Raw genomic sequence first — 13,021 nt, forward strand, 5'->3', positions numbered from 1 at the left:
TCCAGCCCCATGTGCACAGATCGCTCCCACGCCGCTGTCCTCTGCTGCCTGCAGCTCCGGTACTGGGTCCCGTACCTTCCTCCAGTCACGGCCAGTCTGCGCAAGATGAAGTGCGCTCTCTACGAATCTCTCGGGCGGCTGCCAGAGAGATATGTATAGGGATCTCTACGAATACGACACCTAAGTGAGAAGGATATGGAGGCTGCCATATTTATTTCCGTTTAAATAATACCAGTTGCCTGGTAAAACAATCTATACAAGTCACCCATTATATGTGTGTATAGACTTTTTGATAGTCAATTTGACATAAGGTACCTATTACCTGTAGGTTGTTGCTGCTTTTGTAGCATAAAACTGTACGTCCTTTCTCCCAGTCACTGATATGTGTTGCTGGTCATTATTACTTGCATAAAGTTTCAAATTATATCCAATGATAAGTCCATTTGGGAATAGTGGTGGAAGCCAGCTGACCTCAATTGTATCACTTAAATAACTGTGAAGGCTTTCAATCCTTGGTGCAGTTGAAGGAACTAATAAGAAAATAAGAATGAACATGTACAGTAACTCATTCTTGGTAGGAAATAAAAACTCAAGACCCTAGACCTGCATACAGATATGAATGCATGAACATGCAACACACACTCTGACTACCATTTTCTATCAAGTCAGCGACTGCAATGCAGAAATCTAGGCTCAGCTAAAGCAAGCAATCATGTTATTTTCTATGAAGGCTGGTGTTGCAAAGAAATAATGAGATACTAATATGCCTGCAACATTAAACTGGACCAACCCTAGTCATCAGGAAGTGCAGTAGACTGGCCCAAGTTGTATACAATTTAAAGAAATGTACTTGCAAACCAAAATTATTAACATGTCACTGACTTTTTTAAGTGGTGAGAATATATCAGGAAGCCCATCTGAATGGTCTTGTAATTGAGGAATACACTGCCTCAGGTCAATTTCTCAAAAATTACGGTACATCTGAACTGGTGTCACCTATTGGACTAGCATTTTTTAAATTACTCCTTGAGCTACAACTTGTTATGGACCTCATAGGCAGGAAGCAGATGACCACTCTTTGCAGCAATACAGTGAAGACAACATAACATAACAAAATACAGGAAAGAAACAAGAACATGAGGAACATGCTTGGCCTGCAATCAGAAACACACGGAAGCTAGTCATTGAAATAAGTTTAGTAAAAACCAGGCACATACTACCACCAGCAGGTGAAACTAGGCATTGTGTAATTCTTGACACCGCTATAGGCATATTTATCCTATATAATAATTGGCAAGTGTCTCTGCATCCAATGTCCCTGTGTCAGTGCCTTTGCACTACTGCGCATGTGCTGCACTGACAGCCTTTGGGACAGGACAGGACGAGCCGGTGGGCCGGGCGGGTGGGCGTGCATGCGCCGCATGCCTGCTGACATGCGGCGGTGACAGACCTAGAGCCCGTTTTTAAACAGGCTTAGGTCGACTAGTACATAATAATCACCAGGAAAACCATAAAAAAATTGGGTGGCCAGTGTTTTATAAGTAGCACCACTCTTTACACAAAGAGGAAAGATGTTGGTACCATAGAGAACTATAGACAACATACAGAAACCTCCATCTCTTCATGTGCTTGTACAAAAAACTTTATTAGTGGCATGCAAAAATAGCCAGCAGTAGAACAATATTTACCTTCCCTTTAAAACCAATTAAAAACCCTGGTCTTACATCAAAAGCGTTGTATATATTATCCCCACTGTCACCGCGATGGTAATAACCAGTCCGATCGCCCAGCACAAGCCTATGCCAATCAATCCAATCCACCAATCGCACACGCTGACAATTATGTGGGCCCACCACCGGCGCACACCACGAGGCCTCCACTCACACACAGTTCAATGTATGGCCATACGTCACAGCGCTGTATTGCTGCTTCTAAACTATGCCATCCCTGGATCAGCACTGATGTACCAAAATGTCCCAGTATCAGCTCTATTAGGTGTATTCAGGTGTATCAGGTGACTCACTGATTGTAATTCAAATCCCTGCAGAGCAGAACCTGTACAGGACAATTGTACCATAGTAATCTTCCAGCACTTTTTCACACACAGCGGCTCAGCAGCTGCTATACGTCACCATCCATGCTGCGGTGAGTGGGGGCACCATCTCCGGTGATCAAAACGGCAATCGTCTGCTTCCAGCAAGGGAGCTCCGCTCAGGGCTGCGTAATCTCCGCCTCAGTCCGACACATTCTGTGTCACCTCGCCTCCAATCCACTGCCGTCTACCTCCAGGAGATTCCGCAGGCGCCGCTCGGCGTTCCGGAAATGTGAGCGATCACATGTGTAGACCAGGCCCTCCCGCTGACGCGTTTCGCCCCACCCACGGGGCTTTCTCAAAGCGTATTGGGTAAGGGCTACGTCCATTCTTTTCCCTTAAATCCTCCTTTGTCACAACTCCGCCCCCCGTTTTCTTCTATATACACACAATGTTAAGGGAGTATTTGGGGAGGGATTCTGTTACATATCCGCCTCCCTACTTGAAAACGTCACATTCACTTCATCTTAAAGGGCCGCTGTTCCATGGTCCATCAAACAAACACAGAGCGATAAGATAATAATCACCAACCTCCCAGACACATATAATCTTGAATGCATTCAAGTTTACTATGCACTTGTGCAATCATACCAATGTTCTTTCAGTCCTTCCTGTGAGCTGAGCCTGTGTGGAGTGGACATCTTGCTCACAGACTCACACTCACTTTCCATATTTGATAAATCTACTTCTACTTCCTCACAAATTTTACAGCCTACTTCAATAATATTTATAGTTACAGAAAGACAGACCCACCATAAACCGTTAGTGAACCATTTGTAAAATAAAGAAATTGATCACATCTACTGGCATTACAATTGCTCTGCTGTGAATTGCGAATAAGGACTACAAGGACAAGTTTTGTGGACATTGAGAAGAACTGAGAAAAGTCGTCTTGGTACTTACCTACAGCCAGACAAACCTCTTACCCGGCTCCCTGATGTTGAGATCATTTCTTAACACAAAACACTTCTGTAGTGGTACAATGCTGTAGATTTACCATGAGGCTACAAAAATATAAAGTCGGTTGGATGATACAAATCTAACAAAAAATACAAATCGGAATATACCATGGGTTCAACCATTTTCTGTATTAAAAAGTGGTAATTATATGATTTAAAAGCTACTTTTTTAAACTACTAATTGAGTAAGGTCTTGTACGAATGTAATAGTTTTCCTGAATGTTGATATCTTAACCCAAAGATTATTTAGTTTTCGGTACAGATTATATTTAATTTCTTACCTCCATCTGCAAGTGTCCTATAGGCAGGGCTGGATGAAGAGTAATAGTGCAGCTGACAAATTATCCATATAACTCTGAACCAATACTCAGTGTAGGGTTGCAGATTTGTCACAGTATAGGATGTTTCTGTTACTACCTGCATTTCAATGACATGGATCAGCACAGAACCAAAAAACACAAATGTTAATATATCTAGGCCTACCAAAAGTAAATAGAAATTGTACTGGGTTAAGAAAAAAAGAAAAGTAAGTAAATAAAAAGGGCATGTTCATCCTTTGCATGTTGTGGTGTGTTATAGCAAGGTATAACCACATAGCAAAGTGCTCCAATGTTCCCACAATGGGCCCATACACATCTGTATGTTGCCTCCACAAGTGCAATTGGATTCCAATGTAACACTGCGAGCCAAGCTATGCACTTTAAGAAACTATGTTACGCCTGCATTACAAATAAATGTCGACTAAAGCGCAAGTTTCTAAATCCACTGCTATGAGCCGAATGTGCATTGTATTTCTTATATTTCTATGCTCCATTTTCTATGCTCAAATTTGACCATTTAGAATATCACTGTTATGATGTATCTTTTTGAATATCATCAATAAAAACTTTTGAAATGAAAGAGGAGCCTTGCCATAATTGAATGAAGACTACAATTGCTTATGGTTACTATATTCATTTATAAATTATTTAGTCAGAGTTTGCCTATTGTAAAATCTTTCCTCACTCTGATTTACATTCCTAAATTTATGAGAGTTTTGGAGTAGCACCGTGAAATGTTTATTCTCTACATTAAAATTAAAAAAAGTAATTGCACTGAAAAAAGTTTGATAGCAACATTTGTAATATGCTGGTAGAGCAAAACTAAAAACATCAAGGTTTTCTCAGCATCATGGAATTTCTCTCTGAGAGCTGCACTACTGGAAACGCAAACCTGTTTCTGTCTGCACTACTGTTGCTTGAATAAATTAGTATGGACCTACTGTGGCTTCCTGCAGACTTACTTAAGCTGTGTCAATAGTGTAATTCTATACGGGACATTTGGGTTATATTCACCTGGGTATATTCCCATTCTCCTGGTATGTTGACATATTTGCTCTGAACCATATAGGTTACTTGTGATATATTTGCTGCTTTCCATCCTAATGTTATATTATGTGACCCAACATAGGACACAAAAGGAGGCGTTGGTGTAATATCACAATCTGCAAAAGATAAAATTGTTTAATGAACTTGTCAAAATGACGACTTGTTTGTTTAAAATTATTAAGCTACGTACAAACGATGGATTAAACTTGGTTAGCCTATAAAAACTGCCTTAGCCGAGCATCTAGCGTGCATCTATCATAAGCACAGTGACCGCCAAGCAGCCCCCAATCGCATTCTCTTTCCACTGCAAGTCACTCAATCATGCACTTCTTGAGGTCCCACCACCCTCCTCCATAGGAATAGATATGTCGCTAGCCAGCAGGCTAGTGATGCATCTGTACAGAAAGAGACCCCAAAATTGCCACCCAAGGGATTGTTCCTGATCCTTGCCGGGTGAAACTCCTTGTAAAAATAGTCTCTGCACACATATTCTGTAAACACTTCTGATCTGTGAGCCAGCGCAGCAACTGGCCAAAATCGGGTACCCAGCACCCAACTTACACTCCCTGGCACCACCATAGCTGATAATTACATATTTTTGTTAAGCTCTGATTAAGCCTCTCCACTTCTCCAGAACCTCAAGCACAAACAGGCACACAATGCTTTCTTTTTAAACGATTAGCCCCAAGGTGCACAGACTAAGTAGAGCCTAGGTCTTTGCCAGAGCACCTCAGAGATGATGGGAAAGTAACTCTAGCAGCCACCAGAATGCTTTCCTGTTAGAAACTGCCAGGTCAGGGTCTTTGTGCCCCAAAGGCGTCAACAGTAACAGTAATAGGTAGGCTATGATAAGGAGATAGTATGTAATGATTAGTCAGTGCCCAAGCAATAGGTTGTGGCAGGAAGCAGAAAAGATATGATTATTATAATCAGTGTCTGCAACAGGAACCTAACAAGGAATAGTGGGTATCAGGGGCGTAGCAATAGGGGGTGCAGAGGTAGCGACCGCATCGGGGCCCTTGGGCCAGAGGGGCCCCGAAGGGCTCTCCCTCAACTACATTATTAGCTCTCTATTGGTCCTGTGCTCATAATAATCACTTCTATAGATACTTTGAATAGTAGTAATCACTAGCACACTGTTCCCCATCCCCTTCTTGCATCTCTGACACTGTAGTTGCCATTGGCAGGTTTTGGTGCGCTGTATCAATTGTTACATATAGAGTGCTTGGGGGGGCCCCAATGTAAGACTTGCATCGGGGCCCACAGCTCCTTAGCTACGCCACTGGTGGGTATCCAGACAAAACTTTACAGCAGGCAGCAGGCAAGATAATGTTGGTATCCGGGCAGATATTGAAAAACATTTATCTTGAGATGCAAAAGAAAACACCAGAAATACTGATTAAAGGTTTAGTTGGTCCTCTTAGTCTGATTGTTGGTTTAGTGATGGTAACAGGAGGGTATTGAAATGTAAATTTGAAGATTCCAATATAGTAATTGCCTTAATCTTGATGTGAACTGGATAATACTTAAAGTGGGCCTTAAAGGGACACTGAATACATATCAAATATTTTGTGGATTAATTCTTGTAACCTCGTGAATGAATTAAAAGTGTGTTGGAATTGCTGCCTGTTTTATTTCAGACACCCACATGCCACCAGTGGCATAGCTGAGGAGCTATGGGTCCCAGTTTTACATTAGGCCTTCTGAAGCACTCTTTACATCACTATTAAAATGGAGCACCAAAACCTGCCAATAACATCAGAGTCAGAAAGGTTTAAATGGGAGATGGATGAACTTTGTTAATGTTTACCACTATTCAAAGCACATGCAGATATTATCATTACCAACATAGCAATGAGGAGCTGATACAGTGGTTGAAGAAGGAACCTGGCTGGGCCTCAATGCAGTTGCAACCTCTGCACCTCCATTGCTATGCCAACCATGTTCAGGTACTGTGTGAAGGGCTGTGGAATCTGCTAAGAGGCCAATGAGCAGAAAGCTTGCCTTCAGCTAGTCTCAGGAAATCCCTGCGCTCTGATCTTTGTTCATTGTTAAGCTCTGATTAAGCCTCTCCACTTCTCCAGAACCTCAAGCACATACTCACATAAGTGTAGCTATTAGGATAGTAGAGATGAGCAACAAAGTCTACTACAATGCAATCTGTCACTGACCTGAGATTGAGACAATCAAACCCAATAGGTGTTGATAAACTGGTTTGGTGGTGGTCAATTAAGCAGCAGTTAGAGGGTTTAATTGGATGGGTTTATTCCTATCCCTGAATTTGGCTATGACCATGCTACATGACAGCCAGAACACAGACAGTCACAGCAGACCATTTTAACAGACATGTCATAGGAAAGATACCTTTGCTATCTATGAAATGTTTGATTTCCATGCAGTGTCCAGAAAATACAATACAATAAAAATGAGCACAAGTATGGTATGTACAGAAAAGTCATGCAAGACAGAAATTTGTGTTCTGCTACCACAATAATGACATTGGCCATGTTCAAAATGGACATATCTGAAGGGATCCTACAGATAACATAGGGCATGTCTGTTCAACTATTAGTCTCCATTACAGAAAATTGTCTGATGTTAGCTCAATTGAGCGCCTAACCTTAATGCACTTTGCGTGCTAGTAGAATGTATTGCTCATCTTTATTGGCTAGCTGCAGAGTTTTCAGGGATCACCGATCACACAATTCATCTATACTTATTTCACAAACTTTACAAACAGGCAAACATTGAATGAGAATATTATTTTTATTATAGACTACGTATGTTTTCTTTTAGCACAACTACTCTATGACAGTTTTTGTAAAGTGTGTTCATTAATATTATAAGAGAACATCTGGCTTGTCTGTAATATACTTGCTTTACTCATTAAACTATTTACATTGTATTATTGGTCAAGGAGTACATTTGCTCAGTGGAGTACAAGGAAATGGATGATGTCAGCAGACAAGAGACAACATATATGAGAATCCAATATAGAACTGATAAAACTTCCATCCATGACCATTATACACACCTCCTGTGTAGACTTGGATGTCACTGGACGGTGCAAAGCATGGGGAATCACAGGTTATAATCTGTAGGGATGAAGTAAAGAAATCACGCCATCAAGGATTTGTTCTTTTTTAATATAAAACTTTTATAAAAAAAAAAAAAAAAAACAAGCAGAAAGGAATACAGTAGTTCATGAGCTTAGTGCAAGAACTTGAAATGATAACATGCTCCATTTAAAATAAGCCAACAAAGGAAAAGTACATACAAAAGTCCATACATAAGGGCCCATTTCAGGGGCATAATTAGACTTAACAGGGCCCCCCTGCAAAAATAGTAGCATAGGGCCCCCTTGGTCCCCAAACCCCATGCAGGTCAAGTGATTGGGAGCCAGCAAATGGCATCAGAGAGTGTTCTGCTTAAAAAAAAAACAACGTCTGGAAGCAGGAATAAATTACACACGCTCCTGCGCACGGTTTTTGCTAAAAAAAACGGAGTTTTTTTTGTTTTTTGGTTTTTTTTTGCTAATTGGCTGCACTAGCGGTTGGGAAAAAGTCAGAGGTTTGGCCCCCAAAGCCTCTGGTCCCCCCTGCCATGGCTGGGGTCGCAGGGGTCATTGTTACGCCCATACAGCACATCACTTCACTGCAAATATACAGTCATGGGAAGCTCAGCAAATATACTCTGTACAATGAATGCATATGTATGAAAAGTGGATCTGGTCTTGCTATAAAATAAAAAGAAGATTCAGGTATATTTTCATGAGCCAAACAAGATAGTCTGGGTAAGCAAACAAAAAATTCATAAACGTGTTGAAATGCGAGCATGGTAGTCTGATATTTCCAGGGACACCGACACAATAATCCAGCAACAAAGACAGCAAGATTTCAAGGGACACTGGCCCGCTCATCTAGAACTGCAGAGATATGAAGAGTTCATGGTCACAACAGTTGTACTAATATGTTCACCAGCAAAGCCTAACACCACAAGAACATTTATACACATTTTATTAACAAAAGGCAGCATATTTTATAACTGTATGTCCTCCTGTATAGTATAAGTGAAATATACATAGTTCAGAACAGAAAAGGGTTAAATATACAGTAATTCTACAAGGCCATCATGTGCTTAGCAGTGACAAATTTGTAAAAGAGCCGTTTCACACAAAGAGCACTTTTCAGCAATTTTCCACTCGCTAATGTTTTAAAAAGAGCATGGTTAATTTAATTAAATCAAATATTTCACACTGGAGCGATTTGCTTAAAAAAAAAATCACTTAAGAGCCGCATTTAGCATTTTTGGAGCAATTTGGATTCTGTAAAAAATATAGAAAGCAAAAGTGCTAATCGCAAAGCGCTTTGTGGTGTGAAATAACCCCAAAGCATAAGTAACAAGACACAAAGATTTTTCGGGGCGTAACTACAGGGGAGCAGTCCCTGCAAATGCAGGTGGGCCCCAATGCTTTAGGAGGGGGACCAACTGCTATTTCCCTCCCTCCCGATCGAGTGTTTTTTTTTTTGCTATACTTGTTATAGGTGTGAGAATCACGATGTCCACAACTGTTTTATGACCATTGCAAAATGGGCACCAGGCTGTGAGGGCCACCAGAATTAGGCAAGGAAAAAGGAGTGAACACTGAAAGGTTTTGCTGAGGTGTCCCATGATTTCTAGCTTTGCCACTGCACAGAATGTTACATACATTTCCTGTTTTAGCCCTAACAAGGTTGAATGTGGAAATTTTCCGTTTCAAATAAAATTGTTGACAGGCAAGGAGACACATATAGAGGGCTCATATAAAACTTATGTGAAAGAGTAAGCATAGGCAGTTATTGTATATTACATCACTTCTGTTTAGAAGGGTTCTGGTTTCTAGGTATATATGATGAGTTTTCTTACATAAAGTTTATACGCATGCTAAGTATATGGTTCTATGTCTGCTACCGGATTACTAAAAATAAACAAAGAGGCTGACTTACCTGAGCAGAGGCTTGTAAAGGCAGGACGTTGTAGGTTGATAAGAAGATGACAACCATACAAATAATACTGTACATAATTGCTTCACAGTATCAGTCTTAGTTGTAGAGATAGAAAACATTCCAGGAACAAATAACATCTCAAAACCTAGAAAAAAATTCCATCCGACTGACCACCAACAGGCAAGGCCACAAAACTCTGCATCTGTAGATATGGCCTCCTTGTGGATGCCTGTGATTCCTAGCTATATGAGATTTCCTCCAATTCCTATAAATGTTTAGGCATTCATGGAGTTAAGCATTTCTCTGATCAGGATGTGAATAAGAGGTCTATACATGAACCACACTTCACTGATGTGTCTAACAATAAATCCAAGGACTGTGCATGTCATGTGTTGTAATCTAACTGTACACAGTCACACTGTACACAGTCACACCCACTCCTGACTAAAGTTCTTCAGGCAGCGTGACATAAAACTATATTATTACTGGCCTTCTTAGTTACTCATCAGTCCATCAAGTTAATTTGTTCTTTCTTCAGAAATGTTCAGCAACTGGAAACATGCCAAGGTAATATCCTACAGTGGACAGGAAATACAGACTATGGCCTCGATTCATCAACACTTAGCAAATTTGTTAACAACAGTTTGGTAAAATACCGAATTTGTTAACTTCATTTCAGGATTCATCAAAGTTATCTACAGCTGTTAGCGAACATTCGTTAACGATTCGGTAACGATTCGCTAAAACGGAAGAAAGTGCAATTCATGAAAAAGAAAGTGGGCATGGTTTAGCGTTACATTTAGGCCTCGTTCACATCATTTAGCGCAGATGGCTGTGCGATTGGAACGCAACGCGTCCGATCGCACGCCATCTGCGATCCTATGCGCTGCGCTGCAGATCCCATTCATTACAATGAATGGGATCTGCGCTGCGATTCCCAAAAATGCGTGCAGCACGCGATAGCGCAATCGCGCTGCCACGCAGCGCATATGATGGGAACGGTAGAAGGGCTGTCTATGCCCTTCTACCGTTCTTGCGTGTCGCACACTATACGCGCTGCCAAAATGCGGACGGCAGCGCGTATAGTCTGAACGAGGCCTCAGGATTAGTTATCTCCTTCACTGCTCTGTCGTTATTCCTGTCAGATCATAGCTGACAGAGAAGATGGAGCCATTTGAAGTGGTTATGTATCAGCTGAGAGTGATTCAAAGGTGCAGAAGGGCAAGAATAAGGTCTGCAACCATATAAATTTGTAAGAGAATAGATTTATTTGCTATAACACGACATCTGCATTTCTCTTGAATCATCTTGTAAGAGAACACAGGCAGTGCCAGGGTTAACTAATTTTGCTAGCTGCACTATAATTTTTTAGAAAAGGCTCCTATCAAATTGTGGGATTGTCCCAACCACTTCCAGAATCCTGGTCCAGGTGTAAAGCCCTATTCAGAATGTTGCTACGTAGTGTTCAAAGGACTGCCTTTTACCCACAATTCCATGGGAATCTTATGGCCTTGTGTTAAATTACCGCTGTAAAATGGAAATATCGACACGTTACCGAATGTTTACCGAATTGTTATCGAATTCACACCGAATGCCGAAAAACCTTGATGAATACAACTAGAAATCGCTAAACTTCGAATTCGGTAATTTAACAAACTGGAAAAAGTTATCTCAAAGACAATGATGAATCGAGGCCATTTCCTTTACCTACGGTGTACTTACTTTAACATTAACAATAGTGACTAAAACACTCCTTAAAGTGGACCTATGCTGCATTAGGTAAACGTATTTGCTCCCCCTGTATACTGGTAAGGCCACATCCGAAATTTAGAATAGAGTTTTGGGCACTATATTACAGGAAGGACATTGAAATATTAGATAAAGTATAAAAAGGCAACTAAACTGAGGCCCGTATGCTTGCAATTTATATCAAGATCATTTCAGGTGCTGTTTCCAAATGTGTATACGTGTCCTAGGACACCCACTGATAGCTAATTAGTAAATCGGGCATGCTGAGAAACAATGCGTAATTGCCATTGGTATGCAATTCCGCAGTTGCTGACAGCTTGTCTCCCCCTCTCCATTGAGATGAACAACAAGTTTGTACTGGGAAAGGCCATCTAAAATGGTCAAGAATGATTGTTTAAGATGACTGTTATTGTCAGATCTGAAAGGTCCAAACTGATTTTCGATCGTTATTCTGATCGATTTCTCATTAAAGTGAATGGAAATCAATCAGAAAAACGATCAGAAAATCAGGAAATCAATCGGACAGTAAATCTCCTGAAAACTCTCATTGTGTATTCCCAGCATTAGAGGCAGGGCATCAGCATACAAGTAAGGCAACTAGTATTGTTTATTAGAGAATCAAGATGGCAGTCTCCATATTGCTTTCACATTTAAGATAAGATAAGTTAGACAAATGTGGCCAATGAGGTCTGTACAAAGGAAAATGTGAAAGAACAACGCCCACGCACACGTTTATAATTCCATGTAGCAGAAGACTGCCCCATAATGCTCCAGTGCAGGGGCGTCTCTAGCCATATTGGCCTCGATTCATCATTCTCTTTGAGATAACTTTTTCCAGTTTGTTAAATTACCGAATTCGAAGTTTAGCGATTTCTAGTTGTATTCATCAAGGTTTTTCCGCATTCGGTGTGAATTCGATAACAATTCGGTAACCATTCGGTAATGTGTCGATTATTTCCATTTTACAGTGGTACTTTAACACAAGGCCATAAGATTCCCATGGAATTGTGGGTAAAAGGCAGTCCTTTGAGCACTACGTAGCAACATTCTGAATAGGGCTTTACACCTGGACCAGGATTCTGAAAGTGGCTGGGACAATCCCACAATTTGATAGGAGCCTTTTCTAAAAAATTATAGTGCAGCTAGCAAATTAGTTAACCCTGGCACTGCCTGTGTTCTCTTACAAGATGATTCAAGAGAAATGCAGATGTCGTGTTATAGCAAATAAATCTATTCTCTTACAAATTTATATGGTTGCAGACCTTATTCTTGCCCTTCTGCGCCTTTGAATCACTCTCAGCTGATACATAACCACTTCAAATGGCTCCATCTTCTCTGTCAGCAATGATCTGACAGGAATAACGACAGAGCAGTGAAGGAGATAACTAATCCTAAATGTAACGCTAAACCACGCCCACTTTCTTTTTCATGAATTGCACTTTATTCCGTTTTAGCGAATCGTTACCGAATAGTTACCGAATGTTCGCTAACAGCTGTAGATAACTTTGATGAATCCTGAAATGAAGTTAACAAATTCGGTATTTTACCAAACTGTTGTTAACAAATTTGCTAAGTGTTGATGAATCGAAGCCTTTGTCACTCCAGGCAAGAAATCCTGTGGCGCCCCCCCCCCCCCGTGATTGCCCCCAGTCCCATACCCTCCACCCCTTGTAGTGAACCCCACCTCCAAGACCCCCGAAAATCATAATGCGGCATGGGTTCACCATAAAATAGTTGTAATGCAGCAGAGCGTTTCACCATGAAATATACTTATTGCGGCATGCACTCACACACACCACACACAGTACACACACACACACAGTACACACACACACTATACACGCACACACATCGCACACAACATACACA

General features: G+C 40.9%; 1 protein-coding gene across 1 annotated transcript in view; it reads right to left on the bottom strand.

Annotated features, from left to right (window-relative positions):
* Positions 1–9,478, bottom strand: part of ROS1 (ROS proto-oncogene 1, receptor tyrosine kinase) — a 189,521-nt gene extending 180,043 nt beyond the window's left edge. The window contains 5 exon segments of the mRNA XM_068233370.1: positions 323–530; positions 3,333–3,468; positions 4,386–4,534; positions 7,453–7,513; positions 9,404–9,478. Of these exon segments, the coding sequence (XP_068089471.1) occupies positions 323–530; positions 3,333–3,468; positions 4,386–4,534; positions 7,453–7,513; positions 9,404–9,478 (629 nt within the window).
* Positions 9,479–13,021: the final 3,543 nt, after the last annotated feature.

Source organism: Hyperolius riggenbachi, chromosome 4 (genome assembly GCF_040937935.1).
Source record: "Hyperolius riggenbachi isolate aHypRig1 chromosome 4, aHypRig1.pri, whole genome shotgun sequence".
Lineage (NCBI taxonomy): Eukaryota > Metazoa > Chordata > Amphibia > Anura > Hyperoliidae > Hyperolius > Hyperolius riggenbachi.